Raw genomic sequence first — 24695 nt, 5'->3', positions numbered from 1 at the left:
TATTAAAGCAATATAAAGGACATTAGGAGGAGAAATGGTTAGAGATTAGAAGGAAACTGAGGTTTTACAGAGTCTAACGGCTCTGGCCGAGTTTCAACATTAACAAAACGCTATTGGCTATTTTAAAAAAGGGGCGGGGCTCTTCGATATATCGCCCTGTCTTCCTGTTTTAGTTGAAATTACGTCAACACATTAAATAATGCTGCGTGTTCCAACACTCTTGAGTGGACCTTTAAGTATATCTTCAGTTGGAATTCAGCACTACTTCCACACAGTTAAAGTGCATTAAGTACAAAATTAGTTGTTCCAATTTAGCAGACTTTAAGTATACCTGTTTAGTATGCCAAAAGTACAATTGCAGGGTATTTTTATTTAGCACATAAATACGTAAATGTGTTTGTAGTATACTTAGCACAAAATAAACGTATTTCGAATACATTTTAGTATTTTATTTATTTATTTATTTATTTTTACTAGGGTGTGTATAGGAAGAACACTTATTTTACAATGGTACAGTCCAGGGGAAGAATCAAGCCTATAAAATGGCTTCAGAAACACAGTACTGTGTGATAGTTGTGGGAAGTGCTGTTTATAGTACGTGGTGCTTGAGCTTGATGTATACACTGATCAGATCTTTGGATTTAGCTGATCTTGCTATAAATTGTAAATATTGTACAGTTTTTTGTTTTGTTTATTTTATTTTTTATTGCACATTTATTGTGGTACTTTCACCGTGTGGTACAAATAAATCACCCTCAAACCTTACTCAGCGGTTTCCCTCGTCCCTGCTGGCCTCCATCCACCAGTGCAATCTTAACACCCCCTTTAAAACAAGAAAAGGTTGTCAACCACACCTGTCAACCTTAAAAATGTAGTGGGAAAACATGTCATTTACAAATTAATTACTTAAAATTTGTATCCAGTAAAAAACTTACAAATGAAAACAAGCAAGCAATTTAGCATAAAGGAGCCAAGTTATGTTTAAAAAATATTTTTAAAAACTACTGTGGGGAAAAAAAAAAAAAAATGTTTTATGCATTTTTATATGCATTTATTTTCAACTTTGAAAAAAAAAAAAAAATTTAAATTGCGAAAATGTAATATTTTTCTTTCAGTTTTCACCGTTTTGTTATTTTCACCGTTTTGCACAATTAATCGTATTTTTAATCGCGATTAAGATTATGGATGCCACGATTTCATAATTGTTCAAAGGCGCGATTACATCAATAAATATCCACTTACATTATTCTGCATGCTTAAGAGGTGTGTTTAGAGCATGTTATGCTGTGAGAGGTGAATCACAGCTACTTCAGAGTGTAAAAGGTCTAATCTAGCACAAAAGGAACTACCAGTGACGTAAGTGTATGCTGACTGGTCGAACGAACGCGTAACACCAGCACCCGCCATTTTTAAAAATCCACGAACACAGCCTATATATTTACTCCACGAACTAACTCTACAAACATGGAAAACAATGATAGATGGACCTTTCAACCTTACGCTGAGAAGAAATTCCAGCACAACTTTGAGCGGACCAAGCGAAACATGATTATGTATTTCTGCTCAGCTAGCGACATTGGGCATCAACCACACGGCAAAAGGTAATAATTTTTCATATACTGTCAACTTTCTTTCTTTAACAGTTCTAGCTAACAACGTATTAGACAGGACTGTTAAACAGATTGTAAACTAATGAAGACGGAGAATGCAAGCACTGTGTGCTGTGTGCTGTCAAAATAAAAGTCACAACAACAAGCGCAGTTTACGTCACTTCAGAGTTCCTACTGGCGGTGCAAATGCAACCAGGAAAATGGCCCTAGAGGAACATTAGTTCTCCGGGAACCACCCTGGTGGCTTGTTCTTATAACTAAGTTCCTAGAACAGCATGCTGCATAGGCCCTATTATTATTACATGCGTATGTTTATTTTTTTATTTAAAGAAGAAACCAAACCAATGTAGTTGACATTTGAGGCTTAATGCTATAGAAAAGCAATAAAACAATTCAGGAAGAGAGGTTCCTGATTCTTGAGATGGAAAAAAACACCTCAATTTTATTTAGAAGCATACACTGTGCAAAAATAAGCAACTTTATGATCAAAACTCTGTAGTTTTTATTATGTGGCAAAAATATAATTCAATGCAATACAATGATTGAGAGATAAGCAGTACAAATAAACATTCCTCAAATGCCTGATGTATCATATTTGATACTCACATTTTAACATGACTTTTAAGAAATTGATGTACTGTATGGATAATTAAATATTAGTTGATTCAGTCCAGTAAGGGTGTGTTCACACTTTCACTTTTGGTTAGATTAAAACGAACCCTGGTGCAATCGCTCTGATAGTGCGGTTCATTTGAACATGTGTGAACGCTGCCACCTGAACCCTGGTGCGCACCAAACAAGCGGATCGAGACCGCTGAAAAGATTCGGTCCGCTTCCAAATGAACTCCGGTGTGGTTCGAATGATATATGAACGCAACACGGACCAAAGACATGTAAACGAACCAAAAACAGGAAGATGAGATCCTAAAAATGACAGAATCCTCACGCATATCGGGTTTTCTCATCATAGTAGCGAGTTTGCCCATCACAGGCATCAAACGCGCGTCTCCACGCAGCAGATCATTTGTGTGTGTGGCGGAGGAATTCCCACCACTGTTTTGACTCCTTTACACATTTTATAAGCTCTTCACGAGATCCCAGCTGGCCAAAATACCATCATATGCAGGCTACGCACACACAACAAGCAGATTTACCTCAGCACGCAGCATTGTTTTGGATGTTCGGTAAGTTCTGTCTCAAAATAGGCAATACGTCATAAAATCCGACCAATCAGGTTGTGAACATGTCCCTATGCCTTTAGGTTCGGTGATAAAATTGGCAATCTGAACGCTAATCGGACCAGGACTAAATGTTTTTTTTTTTGATCCGGACCAAATGAACCAAAGGAACCGAACTAAAAGTGTGAACGGAATAAATCGCGCTTTTCGCGTGTAGTTGGACGCTTGAACATTTTGAGTTTACTTGCTTCATTCGCACGTGAAATTCACTTCACAACAGACGCAAATTCGCGCCATGAGAGGAGCTTCTGTCAGGCAGCTCGTCTCGTTTCTGCACAATTCCTCTGAATAAACACATCAACTCGTCAGCGGGAAAGTAGTTGTAAAATACGGCGAATAAGCTCAATTTGCCAGCTTTAGCTAGCTTGTAGTCTCAATATGTATATATATATAGTTCAAATTGAGTAAAGAGCATTTTTTACAACTTACCAGATTGTCCGACTTCCTCACTCACTTTCTTCCAAGCAAGATCCTTTTTATTCCTGTTTCTATAAAAGTACAAAGATGTATTGTACAGCGACGATGATTTTGTCCTCCATTGTTGTTTTGGATTTCTACCTCCGCTCGCTAAGTCGTAATCACGTCACTACTAGAGCAAGCTCCTGATTGGTTAACACGGTGCGAATATTCGCCAAAGTTCAGATTTTTCAACTCGGGCGATTCGCGCAAATCACTCGTTACGCAAGTCAAACGCCCGAAACGCTCAATTCGCACCGCATCATTTGCGCGAATTGCGCCGCAGGATGTCTATTCACGTCTTTGCATTGACTTAACATGTAAATCACTCGTGCTTAACGCTTCATTCGCGTCTGGTGTGAACCATAAGTGTTTATATTAAAATATCACTAAGAATATAAAAGTTATTCAAAGGCTTACTTTATAAAAAAAATCATTAAAGACTTTACAGCAAAAAAGAAACGTGTACACGACCAGAAGGTGGACATTTTTAGAATGATAATAAAGGCCTGTTTACTTGCTAAACAAGTATAAACTTTTGAGACATGTAGTAGTTTGAGTACAACAGGTTTTTCAGTTTTGATCAAGTTGATAATTTAGAGGCTTTAGTTAATGATAGTTAATGATACATGCCAGAACGTCTTTGTATTTATAACCATTGCAACACCATAAAAGGAGAAACCGTGCCCTTTTTTCATTGGTTCTCATGTGTATCGTCAATGCGACAGATTTAAATGTGTAAAAATGTACAAGATTTGAGAACTAGAGCAGTCTCCCACACCACCTTTACAGAACTTCTACAAAACTCGTCCCACACCTTGAGACCACTGTAATACAGTAACTGTCTTTAGTAGTATAATTTTTAACTGTGAACTATCTTCCAAGCTATTCCATCATAGTCTATTAATAGTGATGCAAAAAACAATTCCGGAGGGAGCTCCTAAAGTCTAGCGCACGCTTGAGAGCTTTGTCATCTCTCCCCACAATCCCATTATATATCAGGTCCTTAAAGCAATTTGAGGCTGAGCTCCATGCATGCCTTCCAGCCAGGAGCTTTAGGGACTGAGATATTAACTCTGAAATGGAGGTTTAAGAAGGAAAAAGGTGTCCACTTGGGAGTGGATACTGAGGATTAATTTCTCAAGTGCTTTTCTCTCTTCTTTTTTTTTTTTTTTTGTGCCTCTCTCCTTTCCCTTCCACCTCCACGTCGTGGCTTAATATTCCGACTGCCTCTCCCACTGTCACTCAATATTTTCAAAACAAGGACTTTCAGAACACAGCACAAATGAAATGCAATTTAGGACACAGAGCCCAAGTGTTTGCCTACCTCTAAATGCAAACAGTTGCATTAGGGCCGACCACTGCATCCCTTTGTATAAAGACTTATTGCTGAAATACGCCTGCCTGATCCACCTGGATTAAATGGTAATATTCAGAAAACTTGACACTTACGCACCACTGACACAGCTCCACCTTCTAATGTTGTAAAAGAGATCTGTGTTATTATTTTATGTTATGCTATGAAGGATCTGTACTCTTCTCACAGGAAGTCATATTTTTCACGTTGAAAATCGCAGGTATATACCTCTCATATGTTATGAAATGGGTTTTTCTCCCCAGCCTTAAAAGAATCGGCAGATGTCTCGGGTGCCCTCTGATATGAAAAATTCAATTTAAAAGGATGAGAGAGAGAATGGTGCCTGGGCCTATTTTCATTCTCTCACACGAAGAGATATGAGAATGATGTTCTATTGTGAGGGGGAAATGATGCCAATCGAACTGCAGAGAAATTCCTTCATAATTCAATTCAATTTCCTCCAAATCCCAATGGCGGCCTACAGTTCCAGAGAGGTGGGGTGGTGGAGAGATGGAGAGATTGTGAGGGAGGCAGAGAGGGAGTGACAGATGCCAGGTGAGAAAAGGGAGGAGAGAAAGGTAAAATATAGAGGGTGTGAAGGAACTGGGAGTAGAGAAAGGTTAAAATTTAGATGGTGTGAAGAAAGTAAAGGTGAGATGGAGAGGTGTTATAAGAAGTGTAGATTAGAGTGTTTGTTTCGCATCTCGTCTCTCTGATGGACAGGAGGCCGAAGAGTTTGAAAGGTTATGGGTTCACAGCAAGGTCAACAATGACAGCCACTGTGACAGTCAAGTGAATGCCAAAGCTGGTCTAGACCAGTGCTTTTAAAATTTGCAAATCCCTCACACAGACTCTTTCATCCCAGGGCCCCCCAATATACAGTTAAACCAAAAAATTTTCAGACACCTTGAACATATCATTCATTAATAGTTTATTCACTATAGTTTAAAAAAAATGGTACTAAAATATGACAAGATCTCAGAGTTAAACTGTGTTGAACACTTGAGCAAAACATGGTCAGGTCAAAGTGTCTGAATAATGTTTGGTTCCAAATTTTTATCAATTTTACTGGTAGTCCACTGTATGAAGAATTTTTGGGTATAATATGTCACAGTTTACTTTATTTTTATTACATAAATGAATTATACTGTCCTGCATCCACTAGTAAAAATATATCAAAAATGTCTGAATAATTTTTGGTTTGACAGTAAATGTTCATTTTAGAACAATTTAAAGGGTTAGTTCACCCAAAAATGAAATTTCTGTTATTAATTACTCAACATCATGTTGTTTCACACCCATAAGTCCTTCGTTCATCTTCGGAACACAAATTAAGATATTTTTGATGAAATCCAAGAGCTTTCTGACCTCCGACATAGAGGGCAATGTTATTTCCACTTTCAAGGTCCAGAAAGGTAGTAAAGACATTGATAAAATAGTCCATGTGACTACAGTGGTTCAACTTTAATGTTATGAAGCGACGAGAATAATGAGCTGGCGATCTGACGTAGAACCCGGAAGCGCTGCACTGTGTTTACTATGTCACCAGCATGGGAGACTGACATGGAAGAGAAGAAATTGTTGAATAAAGTCGTTATTTTTGGTTTTTGCACACAAAAAGTATTCTCATCTCTTCATAACATTAAGGTTGAACCACTGTAGTCACATGGACTATTTTAGGTGGTGATAACGTTGCAGTCTATCGGAGGCCAGAAAGTTCTTGGATTTCATCAAAAATATCTTAATTTGTGTTCCGAAGATGAACGAAGGTCTTACAGGTTTGGAATGACATGAGGGTGAGTAATTAATGACAGAATTTTCATTTTGGGTGAACTAATCCTTAATTAAGACATTACTACATTATATAATGTTTTCGATTTTTATAGCTTTTTGGATTTTTGACATAAATATCCTTTAAAAATAATTTTCTTTCTAAAATTTTTCTTCAAAAACATTTCTAGTCCATTAATATCTTGCAATTTTTTTTTTTCAAGTCATATTTTTATCAACAGTATTTTTATATTAAAATAGTTTAATTACCATGTTGTCATTAGTATTTATGTAATCAAAAAAAAAAAAAAAAAATGAACACCAGCAAAATTCCCTAAGAATGCATTGTGCCTGTTTTTAGTGCTATTTAATTGGCCACACTGTCTTGTTTTAGTGGTCAGTTCAATAAAGAGTTTAATTATGTAAATCATAAAGGCATCATTCTCTTTATAATGTGATCATCATCATTTGATTAATAACTGCTGCTATGATCAATAGAAAATGTGCATAAAACATCTCTTTTGTCATAAAATTGTTTCCTACCTGCCTTTCTGTGGGTGGTAATTGCGCAGCTCATTGCAGGAGGCAAATAGCACTGAGTTTTGTAAATAAGGCTAAAAACAACAAGTTAATTCAGCACATTTACCCGAACATTCTTCAAAATATCTTCTTTTGTGTTCTGCAGAATACATACAGATTTGGAATAACATGAGGGTGAGTAAATGAGTAAATTTTAATTTTTGTGTAAACTACAAACTAACTGCCTTTACCTGAATTGTGAGTGGTTAAGACCCCAATTTTTGTTGAAATAAAAAAAAAATCTGCACACAAATGGATTATACTGTATATTATGGGTGTGCTGTATCTATAACAATGTCAAAATTATTTGTATCAGTATTCGGATAAAACTGTAAGTGTGGTTTTAACTGGAAGTTCATAAAATTATTTGAAGACCTTTTTAAATGTAATTCTGTTCCCTTCGTAGTTATCATTTAACAAATATGCCTTATCTAACTCAGAAAATAAATATTTTTTATTATAATTAAAACATTTATTTAAATATCTTCTAATTGTCTGAGCCAATAGCCTCATAGTGCTTCGAGATGTAGTGCGGTCGTGCTTTAGGCGAGTTCTCTAGGACCTTTCCCAATCCCGATAAATAAATTAATATTTAAATATGTTCTAATTAAAACAATAATACTAGATGTTAAATAAAAGAAAACAAAAACTCTTCTTTTTTTTTCCCAGAGCAACTTTGTGGACAGAGTTATTCACAAACTCAAGAGGAGTCAGACTTTATGGAAAAACAGCTAATTGGAGAAGATGGAAGTTGAAAGAAAATGTGTATGATTCAGTATCTTGATATTACTCTTGACAGTGAGCTGATTTCTGAGAGATGCACAGAGATAGCAATGCGGCTTTTTGATTTGCGATCATTCTGTGCTTATTTCATTCATTCGTCTATCATATCGTTCAAGGTTTAAATAATTTAAATAGACATATCAAATAGTAGAAATGTGTAAGATGTAGTATTTTAGTTTATATTACTCTTGCCAAGCTCTAATTTCTGTAAGAAACATAGAGACGGCAACGTGGCTATTTGATTTGTGCTCATTTCATTCATAGACTTTACACTATTTCACTTTACACACTCATTATATTGTGTAGGGATTTTAGAGGTTTTTGTATACTATTGTGTTATCTCCTGGCTCACCTGTTATCCAGCAAAAACGAGGAGTGACTGTGTCTGCCGAATATTTTTTCTATTATTCGGTAGAATAGTGGCTCCTGGTTTAACCTCTTTGCATTCCTGTAAAATTTGCCTAAATGCCTAAAAAAGGCATACCCAAAGTAAATTGCATGCTGTTCTTGAACCATTTGGAGTATATGCACGGTTTTGGTCTCTTTTGAAAGGTATGTGTGCCGTGGGCGGTACAGTGGAACGCTAACAGGTTAAAACTTTTGACCTAGACCATTGAAGTGAAGTACGTCTGTTTTGATTTGACTTTTTGCTGCTTCTTCTTCTTTTTTTTTTTTTCAGGCATTAAAACCAACTATTTGTATAGACTTTTCAATGATGTGTCTGGAAAGGTCTGTTGTGTTGTCTGCTGTGATATATTATGTGGTAGATATTGAAGGTTATTTTCTCAGCTGCTGTCCTATGGTTAATTTAGAGATCTTTCCTGGCCTTGTGCACCCACACTGAGTAGGAGATGTAGTGTGAACCTCTGTGCTCTCGCTTGGTTAAAGTCAGTGGGTGAACTCTTGCCGCCATGCGTTAGTCAAAGGGGATCTGAGCGAGTGTTCAGGCTGCAGGGCTGCAGGCGTGTGCGAGGATCAATGAGCCGCTGCTTCAGAAGGCATGTAGAGCAGAGGAAAAATGAGCTGCGCAAACAAACATGACAATGAAGGAGTGCACCTCGGAAGAGATGCAGCCAGCATAAAATCACAGAGAGCTGGGGGGGTGGGGGGTGTTAGGCACATACGGATCCATTCTTATTTTCCATCCGACTCTCACCTCCTCGGCTCTTTCCTCTTCCGTCCTTTAGAGTTGAGTTTCTTCTTTTTTTGTAGGTGCAATAGCTTGGAGGCAAGAAGTGTGACACCAGGGTCTTCAAAGAGTCCAGACTTATCAAAGAGACACAGGGAGGGAGAAATGGGGAGTTGGGGAGGAGGCACTCTGGGGATGTGTTGGAAAAAGAAACAGAATGGAGGGGGTGGTAACAAAAAAGAGGAGAAAGTGAAGACATGAAACAAGAAAAAGAAGAAGTGCAGGTGATTGAAATGAGAGAAGGCAGGAGAAAGCTATTGTCAGACCTGTTTAGCATTCACTAGTGGCTAATTGCACCAGCAAAGCTCGGTAGATACAAACCCCTCTGTGTATGAGAGAATGCATGAGAGCTTCTCCCTCGATAGATCTCCCTCCCTGCCTAGAAAGCCGCACTCCTAAAGCAGAATGTTTAAAACTGGTACAGGGTTTGAGGCTGCAGCAGCACTGACACAGTAAAAGCCTGCATTGGCCGTACGCAGAGTACAGGGGATCGAGCTGCCACTTCTAATGACAAATCTCATAGTTCACGCCATTTGGTATGACAGCATGCAGGAGTAATGGGCTGAATGAATCACTGGTAGGAAAAGCTCAGCCTCGCCGCCCTGCCTGCAGCTTAAACCACCCCGTGTATCAGCTATCCATTTGTGGAGTATTTCACCTCAAACCACACCTTATGCATGATGAAAAGAACAGCACTCCATTATCTGCTCAGAGGAAAACACCCAAGCCCCGCAAACGAAATTTCCCCCCCGTCTCTGTTCATGGGACTTCATCTTGATGCCATATCTGTGGGGAATTATTTCTGTCAAGTGAAGTGTTCTTGCATATTCAGTTTTGCATGTTTTTATTACACTGATTCGATAAGTTGCGGTAACTCAAACCATTTGAAGAAACCGATTGCCTTAAACCATTTAAGTTTTAAAACCAATAATAATGAGTACTGTAAACTCATATACATTAAGTTAAATTCACTTATATTTTAGTGTTCGTTTAGTCAATCATTAGAGTAAACTCAACTTAAAGATTTTAAGTTTATTCCACTCATTCAGTTTGAATTCAGGTAACAAATCTAAGTCTTAACTATATAGCTACTTAACCCTTTGACGTGTACGATCACATCGGTGTGATTAGAATGTTCAGTGCATCACGTGATGAACTGCCAAATTCAAATGTACTTGCACGCTTTGGCTGGCGCTAAACCAGAGACGGACGCGCACTGTGTTTTCAACCGCATAATGTTTATTTTAGGTTTCAGACATTTAAATACACATAAGTACTAACAAAACAATACATTTCGAGTTTGTAAAATACAGACTGATGTCTATAGAAGCGGCAATAACAATCCTTTTCATAATGATTATATGACACGTTTTATTCATGTAAGATACACATTGTGTAAGTAACTTTAAGGCTTACTCTGTTCTTCTCCCAGTTCACCGGCTCAATTACTTTCATGTATTTCAGGAGAAGCGGATGAATTTGCGTGTTGTAAATCCAACAGATCCGATTCTCTGTGTGGCACAAACTAACATGGCGGCGCCCATCGCACATATAGCTCATCTAACACGATCATTATAAAGGCGTTTAAACAGCAAAACCTTGGAAACAATAAAGCAATAATTACTAAATAACGATCACCTTGAAAAACTCACGCTGGGGGCTCAGCCAGAATATTTTAAACTTGTGTGTGAAAGGGTTAAATGGTTTGAGGAAACCGATTGCCTCAAATGGTTTAAGTTCATCAAACTCAAAGTAATAAAGTTACATAAGACTAAGCAAAAACTAACATTGGTACAAAGCAATGATGACAGAACAGGAGCACTGTAAAATTCAATAAGTTCAGAATACTCAAAACATTTGAGGAAACTTATTACCTCAAAACATTTAAGTAAACTAACTAATTTTTTAAGTTAGTAGAACTTAAAATTTTTGTGACAAGTCGGGCGGGGCCAAGAGCCGTGGAAGCGGAGCAAGGCCAGTGTGGTGCACAGGTATCTCTCATTAACAGTCACGTCACCGGCATCTCTTCGCTCCCACAGTTCTCAGCCTCGCCCCGCCCATCATAATGTTAATTGCATTCAGTTCATTTACATAAACATCACATTCAGATTTTGGTTAAATGTTAGATAGCAAATAACACATGCTATTATAACTATCAAAGAGACTGTCATTATATACTTGCATGTATATAATCAAACGACATACAGTATATGTGGTCTTAAAAGTTTTAAGTCTTCAACCTAACCACAGGCTCTACTCTTCATCACAGTGGTAACCCTACAAAACTAACATAACAGAACACAGAACATTTTTTTCTATTAAGTACAATGAACTTTCATTATTATTAGAGTGAAACAAACTCATTTCATTTCATTAATTTCACTATTCGGTTTTACAGCGTAGTCCATGTTCTGTTTAGTTTTACTCAGATTCCTTCAGGGCCTCGTTGTCTATATTCTCTACATTGTCCAGTAATTTTTGCAAAAGGTAATTGAACCTTTCTTTTGTTTCAATCCCATTTTAACAGCCAATCCCAGTAACCCTTTAACAGTTCTCCATTTCTGTCCTGGAGACAGCAGATTAACACTCACCCTCTCCAGTCCAAGTCTCTCTACAATCTAACTCTCAGTCTCCAGTCCAAGACCCTCTCCAATCCAATGTTCTCTGCCTAGTTCTAGCCTCTGTCTCCAAAAGAAGGCTGTATGCCTGTTCCAAACCACTCTCTCCAATCCAAGACTCCCTGCCTAGGTCTAGGCTGTCTTTCCAAAGCAAGACTCTCTGCCTGGTACAAGTCTCTCTCTCCAATCCAGGACCCTCTCCAATCCAAGACTCTCTGACCCGTCCAAAATTCTCTGCCCAGTCCAAGGCACTCTCCAATTCGAAACGCTCTTCAATCCAAGACTCTGTTCACTCCAGGTCCCTCTACAATCTTAAGATTCTGTCTCCGGCTCTTCTCCCAATCCAAGACTCTATTATGAGACCCCTCTTTCTCCAAAGTACCAAACTCCAGTTATCCAATTCACAGTCATCAAAATCCATGCAGGTCGATTCTAATCAGGCATCACTTTATTCCAGGCATCAGTGCAGAACCTAAGCCAGCAAGAATGCAGACTGGCCCTCTTACATTGAGAGCCAAGGCCCTGTTCCTTTATCTTGGTCCTGCTTTGATGCGACCCCCACTACAACACCACCCATCCCAGCTCTGCAGTGCTCCCCCTGGAGGGAGAGAGAGAGAGAGACTGGACTTGATACTGAGACTCTATCCCATTTGCAAGAACTGCAGAGCTGCAGCTTCCAGCGCTATGGGGGGATAAAAGTGCTGACTCTCCAGCAATGCCTGTAGGAGCAGTTTAAGCAAGAATCCATATTTAAATAACTAAATGCCTCTCTTAGGTTTAAATAGCAATGTGTCTGAAGTACAATTCTAGTCGCTGAGATGCCATTATTCCAGGAAGGTACCTGGGATGGCAATGATATTAGCAATTAAAATATCATAACCCTAATAATGCGCTTTCCCTAATAAAACCACACTTAAGGATTTTTCTTTTCAAAGTCCCTTACTGTAGATCAAACACTACAATTTGCATACTACATGTGGCCTTGTAATCACTACATCCCTTTACAGTGATCAAGCAGTGCCATTTGCATTTTCTACAAAGCATGATAAGCACATTTTACAAAAGATAAAACAGTGACTAAAACGTGCGCCACCCGAAGAATGGTGCGCATGCTGTCCCTTGCACATCAAAGACTACAAATTAATAAGAAAATTAAAAAAGGAAATACATTAAAAAGTTTCTGCCCCAAGACAAAAAGCCCTGTGGTTCTCCCTTGTATCTCTTTCTCTCTTCCACACACACACACTCCTTGTATGAAAGCTTTGACAACAGAGGGACTCGTGCTGCGAGTCCATGTCTGAGTTTGCTAAGGAAGTCGATGTAATTACTTTGCAGTGAGAATGTTCGTCTACGCACTTCAGTGCCTCACTAACCGTAAATACCAGGGCACAAGGGAGCACACGAAGAACAGGCCCACAACTCATATGAGCATGAGAGAGTAAAGAGTGAGCACAAAGTACAAATATTTAGTAAAAGTGTATGTATGAGAAATAAGGGGATGTGTGTAAGTGAATAGATTTGGGATGGGCAGAATGACCAAGATCTTATATCACGGTACATGTAATTTTTATATGGTAACAGTATACAGCATATCACAATATAGTTAATGATGCTGGAAATTCAACTATATACTGTATATATTAAAATATATATTACAACGTTAATACATGGTTATTTAATATATCAAACATTTTGGGGTTCAATTTCCATCAACATGCACTTTATTATGATATAATAAAGCAATAATCCCTAAGAAGCCGTGGTTTACAGTGAATTTATAACAGCTAAGGGGTGTTGTTAAAAACCCCTCAGCTGTTATAAATTCACTGTAAACCACGGCTTCACGGGGCTTATTGCTTTTATAAAATGGTTAACACACAATACAAATATTAACGCCAAAAAAAAAAATGTATCAATGCAACTTTCATGAAGTAAAATCATTAAAAGGCTTCCTTCTGCTGGAAAAAAATAGTCCCTGACCGTGAACAGCAACAGAAGTTACATTATTACGGCATTAGATGGCGGCAAAGATTGTCTTTAAGAGCGAGGCACTCAGTCGCAAAGACTTTCATATTGAAACTTGTTGTGAACACGGAACAAGATGCAAATGACAAATGTTTTGACTAGCGCTGTCAGTGTCAGCTGGGCACGGGGAAACCCATTAACTGTTATAAGTACAAGATCACAGCGGACATTCAAACAGATTTTTTATTATGAACATAGGAGTGACCTGAAAGAAAATGCTAAATTTGAATGCAGGTAATACTCTTGGTCACTCGATATCTCTCTCACAATACTCTTCTACATAATGCAATAAGCTTCAATGAACAAAATCAATAGAGAACAAACATGTGTTTACGTTGCTAAGAGTGGTTGCTACGACTGACGCAGCAACATACCCATTCAGTAGCGCAGCAATACTTATGTAATGCGGTCAGCTGTATATTTTCGGGAATTTTACAACGGCTTCGAACGTGGCTTAACCAATCAGAATGAAGGGCTGGAACTATCCGTTTTAAAAAATTTGTTTTACTCTACTGTATACTGTTCTATACACACACACACACAAATTTATATCATGCATGTATACAGTGTGCATTCACACATCGGTTGAATTCTATTGTACTACAAGTTACAATATTGCAGGACAATATTGCATAAACAATCTACAGTTAAACTGGATGCACGCAGCTCATTGCAATACGTCAAAACAAAATCGCTCACATTATAATTAACAAAGCTGTCTATACTTGAAGTGAACATCTGTGACACTGTTTGGAGAGCATGCTGTCGTTTTCCTCTTGGTGTTGGATTTTTAGAATTGTGCTGCAGATATACTGCGCAGCCCTAGCATGAATGTAAATGAGCAATACGTTGCATGACTAGCTACGCAAATGTACAGATTAACAATATTTGAATGTGCACTGCATTTCTAAACAGTTTGGTGCATTACATTTTGGAAGTCAAGAAAATAATGTGCATACAAATTGATGAATGAGCTTATAAATAAACATGCTGAATTAGAGGGGGGAAAGAAAGCCTTGCGACTTTGGGATGGTGAAGTACGTAGCCTTAATGGCCTCTCTATATGTTTTAAATGGCCGTGTTAATGGGCTTTTTATATGAACTGAAATTGCTCTCTTAATGGCCCTAATTCCTACTCTAAAATGGTTCTGTTTGCCAGTCTGTGTGTGTGTTTGTATGTGTGTGTGCAGCCTGGCACTATCGATCCCTCCCTGCAGTCGACGAGCTTTGAGCTCACACAGAATAGGGAATGGAGGCTTTTCTGCAGGATTCTGTGATTTCCACTGTTTTATGAGCTCTGCGCCTCTGTATTTCAGCATGAGTGTTTGCCCTCATTGGCCTTGTGAAAAACAGTGTGGTCACCTAAGCAGTGATATCAAAGGAGAATTATATTGCTTTCCCCCTCTGCCGAGAGATACTCTCGTAAGTGATTCCCTCTTTACCATTTCCCCTCAATTTGAACAAAATGTTTCCTCATTAGCCGCCCCTCTGGAAATTACATATTGAAAATGCCCGTCTGCTGAAGTGTGATATTACAAATTTAGTGGTCAATTAGCCTAGTTTTGGGGCCTAAAGTTATAATTAGATTGTTGTGTGACTGAAGGTCCCTTTTTCCTCTCGATTGCAGCTCCCGCATCGCAGAGTGACGTTCTCCACAGCCAATCCCATGCAAGATCAGCAGGACTCCTCTCAGCAAAGTTACTATGACAGTGGCTTGGAGGAGTCCGAGACCCCCAGCAGCAAGAGCTCTTCAGGACCCCGTATCGGCCCCCTCGCCCTGCCCGAGGACCACTACGAACGGACCACCCCTGATGGCAGCATCGGAGAGATGGAACACCCAGAAACTGGTAGGAGCTTTAGACTTCTGTTACATCTCATTTGGCAGGGTATCACTGGATCCAATGCAAAGTCCGACTGAGATTTTTTTGTCAACACTGCTTTGTTTTGGCCGGAGCTAGATCTATGCATTTAGGGTCAGAAGCAGACTCAGCAGGGTCTGTGTCTTGCCCATCAGCAAGCCCTCAATCACAACAGCAAATCATTCTTAATGACCCTCTCACACAAGCGTGCTAATTAAAAACTCAGACTAATGGAGCTTTTGGTCTCCAAATAAATCTGCACTTTGACGTCTGCCCAGACAACAGTGTGCTGATCGTAAACAGCTTCTTTGCTCAAGCCAAACTGCTCGCACAGCAGCTGCTGGGGTCATAAAACAATAAGACGGAAAACGAAACCCAAAAAGAAAATGTAAGGACTAAGCAGGATAGTCTAACGTCAATTTTGTTCAGCCATTACTAAATTCCGCCAGAGACGCACAAGACATTCATTCTGTAATTCATTTATATTGTCGTTCTCATAACCAGAAACATCCTCGCAGCAGCTGCCATTTTAAATGTTGCCCTCGCAAATTTGTCTCTGTTCAATTTAATCTCCATTACAACAGCATTGCTTCCATAATACCACTTTTTCGCACCTATTTCCTTCTGAATTTTTCTCTATTAGTGCTGTTGTGCTGAATTACCATGCTGATATCCCTCTGGATGTGTCTGTGAGCTTATGTTAACATTTTAGCTGTGAAATATACCTTAGTCTTCTCACGTCAGTGTTTTAACATGCTCCGTGAAACACGGCGTCGTGTTGATTTCACACTGGGAACCTGCGCCACGTGTGGGGTGTGTCTGCCAGCCCCACAGACGTGCATCGGATTCTAGGGGAACCGTTTAGGAAGTGAAATGTCAGCACTGCATGTGACTGGCTCTGTGTTCTGCAGAGAAAATCCTACGGCAAATGAACACATGACCTTCTGTTGGTACATTGCCTTGTGGGTCTCACCTATGTCTGATGTGTTATGCATGATTTTGCGTGATGGTCTTTGGCCAATATCTTGAATAGAGGGCCTTTGAAAGGAATATTCCACCCTAAAAAATATCAGAATCAGAATATTAATAATGAAAATAAAAAATCTTATTTGATTATTCCCTCACACTCATGTTGTTCAAAACCTCTATTCTGGTATGGTTTGATGCGGCGTCATGGCTTGGTGTATGGTCTCGTTCCATTCTCAGGGAACCGGGTTACATACATAACCTGAGACATTTTTTTGTAAGGATGTCAACCTCTGAAAAGAACTAAAAGTACCATAAAACGTATGCACTATAAGTCTTTTGAAGCCATTCAATAGGTTTGTATGATGAACAAAAATGTAAGACATTATTTACTGATAATCTTCATCTACACTGTGGTTCTCAAATCAAATATGATGCCAATGTATTATCAGTCAGGAATGCAAACCCATTAGAGATGCAAAAGGTGAAAAAGATGTGACCCCTAGAGCTTTAAAATGTGGATTTACAATTCATTTTTGCATGAGGGTACTGAAAGTTCACCCAAGACTCTATATGTTTCGTTGTTGTTGTTGTTTAAACAATATCAGTTTCTCAGGCTATATCTCATGCTATATATTTAATTATATTTTAATATAATTTTCTGTCTAATTTTGGTGTATTTAAATAAAGTGTGGTTATTTTATTTTATTGCTTTGTATTTTTTTAATTTATTTTGATTCATTAAAATTTAATTAAGAAGTCTAATATTAATACAATTATACAAAAAGAAAAATTAATTTAAAATAAGAAATAAATTATTATTAAAAACTATTATTAAAAAGTAATTTTCAGTTTTGGTTTCGACCCAGAATTTTCATTTCAGTGTATCACTAATAATAATAGTATTGTACTGTAAAAGTATTTAATAATAATAATTATACATGACCCAAACTCACAGTGCATGTGGAGATGAAGCATAAATGAATGAGTTTGACTTAAATTGACTTTGGTCTTTTAAACTTTTATAGTGGTTTTGTTTGTCCTGTTGAAGTCTACCAATATTTTTGTGTGTATTCTTTGGGAAAGCAACAAAAGCATGAGGGTGAGTAAAAAAAAAATATATATCACAAAATGTTCTTGTTTTGGTGAACTTCTCCTTTAAAGACTAACGTGGCACAAACTGGCTTTTTGTTTTGGGGAGTGTCACGAGAGTGAGAAGACTGAGGATTGTTGGCATCTTTGATTTGATCCAGTTTGATCTGAGAGTGAGTGAGTCTGACAGCACTGGCGGGTGGGCACGTACACTGATCAGGCAGGGAGGGGAACTGTTAACCAGAGGTAGACCTAATTAAAATATGATTCTCACCTCTGGGAGATTATACAGAAATCCCTCATTGAGAAATGGAGGAGAAAATGATTTTAAAAAGGCTGTTGTCCCCACTCCCCCACCCCTCAAGCCATCTACCGTACTGTGCTGCTTCCTGCCCCCTATTTATTTTTGCGGTGGGATTTGAGTGACAGGGTGACAAGCAGGGCTGGTGGAGGGTTTTGTTCGCTGCCGTTGGGCTGATTGACAGGTGGGGGGTGGGGGGGTGTTGCGGAGTGCTCGGTGTGTCACTCCGTTTAAGCTGGATGAAAAGCAATATGTGAACTTCACACACACCATTCCTGTGTGTCTGTGGCCCACAGCAGAAATGACACCGTGGATCCCCGAAGCTGTTTGGCCTTTGGTTATGAAAAGTCTCCTTTTTTTATGTTGCTTATGTTGGCCCCTTCGTGCAGGAAACGATAGTGTTTTATGATTTGCTCTGACCTTACCACCCCTCCAGATTCTCAATTCTCAATGACAGTGCTGGAACACAATGCATTGTTCTCTTGCCTATTTTAGTTATACAGTGTACACCTGCAGCCTGTGACTGATTCAGTGACCAACTGCAACACTAAACCAATCATTTCTTCAGCCCTGGACAACGTGTCAAATATCGTCCATCTCTCAGGCTGAGCAAATGGCAGATGTAATATTTCACATGCCCTTCACGGGATATTTGACACAACAACCATTGTTAGCTGCTATCAATACAGAGCACAATATACATGATACCTCTAATCCATCCATAAGACCGCAAACTGACGTACCAAGAGCTCCGCTAATGTTTCAGCCTGTCACTACACCTCTCCTTTGTCAATCGACTAATGATTGATTGGTGTCATCTTGACAGTGTTACGCAGTACATTGGAGAACCTAGTGATTTATAATATGCATATATTGCTTTCACCACAATAGCCGCAAATTGTTGATCACACAGTTTGACATTATTCGTCTACAGATTTTGTATTTTTTTAACCAAGAGTGGGGTGGCTAGTATACACTCTTAAATAAAGGTTCTTTATTGGCATTGATGGTTCTATGAAGAACCTTTAACATCCGTGGAACCTTTCAATTGGACAAGAGGTTCTTTACAGTGGAAAAAGGTTCTTTAGATTATAAAAATGTTCTTTACGCTGGTTCTTTAAAGAACCGTTAAGTAAAAGGTTCTTTGAGGAACCAAAAATGTTTTTTCTATGGCATCACTTCAAAAATTCTCTTTTGGAAACTTTATTTTTAAGAGTGTATGTACTAATGTATACTGAATTATAATAATATACTATTAGTATAATAGTATTTTTTAAAATATTATTAATACATTTTTTACTACAAAATAAAGTAAAATTTGCACTATCCAGCAACAAAGCAGTGCTATTTTGGTATAACCGACTTACTATTACAGTTTTTGTTAATATTTAGAATTAGATTTTGTTTTTATATTTTATGTTTTCATTTCAGTTTTAGTTAAAGTCTTGGTAATTTTGTTGTGTTTTTTTTTTTTTTTTTTTTGTTTTTGTTTGTTTAGGTTTTTTTAAATACGGCTATATAGTTTTTAAGTTTCAGTTTTTAATTTTTATTTTGTTAGTTAATTTTTATTTAGTTAGTCTCAGTTATTTTAGTACTTCAAATTAATCTAAACGAAAATTTAGATTAATTGCTTTTTTTTTTTTTTTTACAAAGCTATCAGTAGTTTTTTTTTTTTTTTTTGGAATTAACACAAGGTGTTAAGTAAGGGATAATGTACATCCAGCCGGTTGTTATCTCAGAATAAACCCCAACAGGATGATCAGGACCCCGACGTGAAGCGTGAAGGGGTTTATTCTGAGAAAACAACTGGCTGGATGTACATTATCCCGCTTATTACACGGCTACTTGCCACATAAGTAAATAATTAGACACGAAATATTGATCTGAGTCGAAATAAACTCTTTAAACTCAAAGCTTCCGCAGAGAGAGCAGTTGCTAGCGCGGCAAGTTCAAACTAGACGGACATTTTAGGGATACGGTACTGTCACACCACTGACACCACTTCGCCACATAAATAATTATGGGGATAAGAGATATTGATCTGAGATGAAACTGATTTAAAATCGTACCTGTTTGTTATCTTATAATCCAACAGTATACAAAACAATAGTCGCAAAATGAAACAAGAGAGAACGATTCTATGATACTGGATGACACAATTAAATAACTGTACACAAAATAGTGATTTGACTAAGTTTTAATATTTTATTAGCTCACCAAACGCAAAACTTAGACAAAAAAAAAACCTTTCCTATCAAGTGTATAGCGCTGCTGACTTCAGTAACCCAGATGAGCCTGTTATCTGTTTTCAGCTGTTGTTATTGGGGGATAACATACAGCTGGATGGCACGATTGACCAATCAGTATTCCACAGAGCTGTGTAAAAAATCACTGATAATCAGCCAATCAGAAGCAATTATCAGATTTTACACGTAAAATTACATTATCATATATCCTCCGTATAATCACTAGCTGACATGATCCAAAGCAAAATATATAATATTAGAATATATTAGATATAATTAAAAAAATGCATTTTTATATATGCTGTTGATAAAGAGCCTTATTTAACATATCTAACTCATTTAAGCTGTAACATTCTTTTAATGCAGCATCCACAAAAATACAGATTATAAAACGGATAGTTCCAGTTCTTGATTATGAGCCATGTTCAAAGCCGTTGTAAATTACTATACAAACATACAGTACACCTGTGCTCACATTACATCAGTATTACTATGCCACTGCATCTGTGTGTGTGTAATTTATGCAGTTTGCATTTTGTTTTGTCTTTTCCACTTTCCTAGCAATGGTGATTTTGAATGTCTCCACAACTTTATGAAAGCTTGTGGCAGATATCTATCTAACACATCTCGAATTTCTTCAGTATGGATTTGTTTGGTTAGTGTGTGTTAAAATGAGTGACTATCCGGTGCTGGAATTTGTTACTTTTACTGCTTTATGTTGGTTGTGGTTGTTATCAGTTGTGGAAAATGACAGCAGCATTTTCTGTCCAGCATACACCTCTCAGACTTGCACTCTAATTTGTTGCTTTTCAGTGACTTACTATCCATTTTAGTGACATTACAAAACAAAATGCAAACAAATGTCAACCCAGTCCTGATATAAGAACCTGTATTAGAGCAGATTAGAACTCAAAGCGATAATGTTAATACTAGACCATGAAGTCACAGTTATTGTTCCATTGCTGATCCTGCAAAATCCCAGGAATGACAGTGGTAGATCAGATTAAATATGTGGCGAGGTGAGTGGACCACTTCAGAACAGTACAAGATTATGTTAAATTGTTTGTGCATAACCTAATTTATATTCATGAGACAAGTGTATGCAATTTTGTGATGTCACAACTAGCACTTGTGTGAATTCTAACTGTGACGCCCATGCTAATCAAGTCTTATTTTGTGCTACAGAAAACACACTTCTCTCTAACATCAGTGTAATGTAAATTTACACTTTTGACATTTCTCATTATGCAGTTTGCAGCAGCGTTATATCGCTCCATCAGTAAATATCAAATTTGAGCTCAGGCAGTTGTCAGACATATTCTCATTCTTAAGAAGTCAACAAAACCCACCATCTCTTCTCTGCGAACACCAGTCAGTTGCAGGGGTTTACACTGGATGCTGGAAGAGAAAGTCTTTGAAGTGTGTTTCCATGGCACCCGCGCGATTCCCCTTTGATCCTGGATCAGATTGAAGTGTATGATGTAATTTGGTGGTATATGGTGGGGGAGAGAATGGGCGGTGGTCTTAAATTCTGGGATTCAATGATTTAGTGGAAGGAAAATGTTTTCTGTTTTCTCCCCCTCACCCTATCCCCTCCCTTTTTCTGTCTGTCTACCTGTCTCGCTGAGTCTTTGTATCTTCTTCTGTCTCTCTATCTCTCTCTATTGCTCTGTCTTCCCCCTGTTGTCGGATCTCGTTTTTGTCTCTCTTCTTTTTCAATCTGTCTCTCTCTCTCTTGCTCAAGGCTTTTCTCCTTAGAGAAAAGGCTCAGACAGGCTTCCTGAGATCTGTGATACACAATTTGATTTTCATGTAACATGATCTGTTACTATTGATTTCTATAGTTCTCATTTTGGTGTTAACATTAGCTCTGGTTTTTGGTTTGCTCTTGCTTTTTGTTCTGTACTTTGTTTCCCTGATCTTCCTTTGTATATTAAAATACTGTGGTACAAATGCACAAAACACTTTTCTGCACACTATTTAAGTGCAAAAACCTGCATTAACCACCAGCAATCCAGTTTGTCTTGACGCTAAATGCACTGAAGTACCACTGCAATGTATTTAAATTAAGAAATTTACTTTTTTTCCCCAATGTAAACACACCTCCTTTCTATTTAAATGAAGCTTATAATAGATTAGCTTGCACTTTATTTTAAGGTGCCCTTGTTACAGTGTAATTATACATTCAAATACTGAACAATATTAATTAACAACGTGTACATAGGGTTAGGTTTTTAGGGTTTGGTTTAGGGTTAGTGGCATGTAATTATGCATAATATACTGTTGTAATTATTATAGTAAGTACATTTAATGTGTAACAATAACCTTATTCCTTATTTACAAAACTACTTGCTTGGCACAATTAACGTCACGCTATTACTGTCTGTGGAAGTGTAACAAAGGCCAGCTAGTAAGAGCTGTGCGAGTAAACCTCACTTCCCTGGCCTCAAGAGGTACACTGGTGACTGCGGTCTTTAGCGGTCCTTGTTAGCGTGCCTGCCTCCCATGATGGAAACGCCAGTTCAAATCCCACTTGTTGCGGATGGCACAAATAGAACCAGAGGGGTTATATTGGTGCCGTGACCCGAATGGGAGTGAGGTGAGTGTAACGGAGGCCAGTTACTAAGAGCTGTGTGAATAAACCTCACTCCCCTGGCCTCAAGAGGCAGGTTAGCGACTGACGCTAGAGGCTGCAGTCTTTAACGGTCCTTGTTAGTGCGCCTGCCTCCCATGATGGAAACGTCAGTTCAAATCCCGCTTGTCGCGGACGGCGCAAGTATAACCGAAGGTGTAATATTGGTGCCGTGACCCGGATGGGAGTGAGATGAGTGTAACGGAGGCCAGCTAGTAAGAGCTATGCGAATAAACCTCACTCCCCTGGCCTCAAGAGGCATGCTAGCGACTGACGCCAGAGGCTGCAGTCTTTAGTGTTCTTGTTAGCGGCCTGCCTCCCATGATGGAAACGCCAGTTCAAATCCCACTTGTTGTGGACGGCGCAAGTAGAACCAAAGGGGTTATGTTGGTGCCATGACCCGGATGGGAGTGAGGTGAGTGTAACAGAGGGCAGCTAGTAATAGCTTTGTGAATAAACCTCACTCTCCTGGCCTCAAGAGGCACACTAGCCACTGACGCCAGAGGCTGCAGTCTTTAGCATTCTTGTTAGTGCGCCTGCTTCCCATGATGGAAACGCCAGTTAAAATCCCACTTGTTGCGGACAGCGCAAGTAGAACCAAAGGGGTTATACTGGTGCTGTGACCCGGATGGGAGTAAGGTGAGTGTAATGGAGGCCAGCTAGTAAGAGTTGTGTGAATAGACCTCACTCCCCTGGCCTCAAGAGGTGCACTAGCGACTGACGCTAGAGGCTGCAGTCTTTAGCTTCCTTGTTTGCACGCCTGCCTCCCATGGCGGAAACGGCGGATCGAATCCCGCTCATTTGGACGGTGCAAGTAGAACCGGAGGAGTTACAATGGAAAATGGTAAGGGCAAGGCAAATGGTAAGGGCAATATCATTTAAAAGAGATGTTTTCATACATTTGCAATTGATCACAGCAACAGTTTTTAACATTTCAAAGAGTCCCTTGAGGTGAAGTACACAAAAAAATTGGTGTAGGATTTAATTTGAAACAATTTGCATTTAAAAGTTGCTAGTAAATTTCACAAATAATGAAAAAGAAACGGTTAGTAATACATTGAGTTAAACGTGAAATTTGGAAGTAGAAAGACTGAAATATTATTTTCATATAAAACATACTCCAATAAACTAAAATATTTGTTTTCAGTGTAATGGTCCCAGTAAATTATGCCAGATCGCAATAGTCCACTGAATCCTCCACAACCTAACACTCAACCCACAAAATAGAGAAATGCAGTGTGAAATTTCAATTGAGCCATTACCTAATTTGCATAATTCAAGTAGTGAATTGGATGCAAAAAAAAAAAAAAAAATATATATATATATGTTTTTTTTTCCATGTGCCCTGCTTCAGAGCCTGGCTAAAGACTTCCCATAAACCAACTTTGTAGAAAAGCATTGATTTTGTTAAATGAACGTTTGCCCAAGCAGCCATACATATTTATGTAGCGATGAGTAATTTGCATTGCTACATCACCATATGTAGGCAGATAAATGATACAGCGCTGTATAATAATTAGATTAATGTTAATTACAAATCATTTTAGACTTCATAGTTAATAAACAGGAAAAAGTCATCGCTTCCTTTGGACTGAATGATTGTCAGCCTTTTTAGTTGTATTGAATGCAGTCTTTCAATAAATCTGTCATCATCTTGGACATTATTAGAATTGATGAGCATCATTAGTTAAAGTGCTGGCTAATGCTTATTAGTATCAAATTAGCATTACGATGAAAAATGAACTTAAAATCAAAAGTCTACAGTATACGGCGGGACACTTTTTCTTGCAGATCTCATCAGTGGTTGTTTGTGTTCGTATGTGGCCTCAACAGCTTGAGTTACAGTAAATGCATTACAAATGAACTCGCCTGTATATAGAAACTACAGTGGGGACAACAGTGTACTCTAACAGCTTGTGCTTTACTCTAGATGCTATTCTGTATTATTAGTACAGCGATGTGGAGGCCACCCAA

General features: G+C 38.3%; 1 protein-coding gene across 2 annotated transcripts in view; it reads left to right on the top strand.

Annotated features, from left to right (window-relative positions):
• The window catches only part of pcdh1a (protocadherin 1a), a 97067-nt gene that overhangs the window by 50558 nt on the left and 21814 nt on the right, over positions 1 to 24695 (top strand). For both annotated transcript variants that reach the window (XM_051909913.1, XM_051909914.1), the window contains exon 4: positions 15253 to 15472. In XM_051909913.1, the coding sequence (XP_051765873.1) occupies positions 15253 to 15472 (220 nt within the window). The remainder of the gene's footprint in view (positions 1 to 15252; positions 15473 to 24695) is intronic.

The sequence above is a fragment of the Ctenopharyngodon idella genome, chromosome 10 (assembly GCF_019924925.1).
Source record: "Ctenopharyngodon idella isolate HZGC_01 chromosome 10, HZGC01, whole genome shotgun sequence".
NCBI classification, from domain to species: domain Eukaryota; kingdom Metazoa; phylum Chordata; class Actinopteri; order Cypriniformes; family Xenocyprididae; genus Ctenopharyngodon; species Ctenopharyngodon idella.
This window is presented reverse-complemented; position numbering and strand designations above follow the sequence as displayed.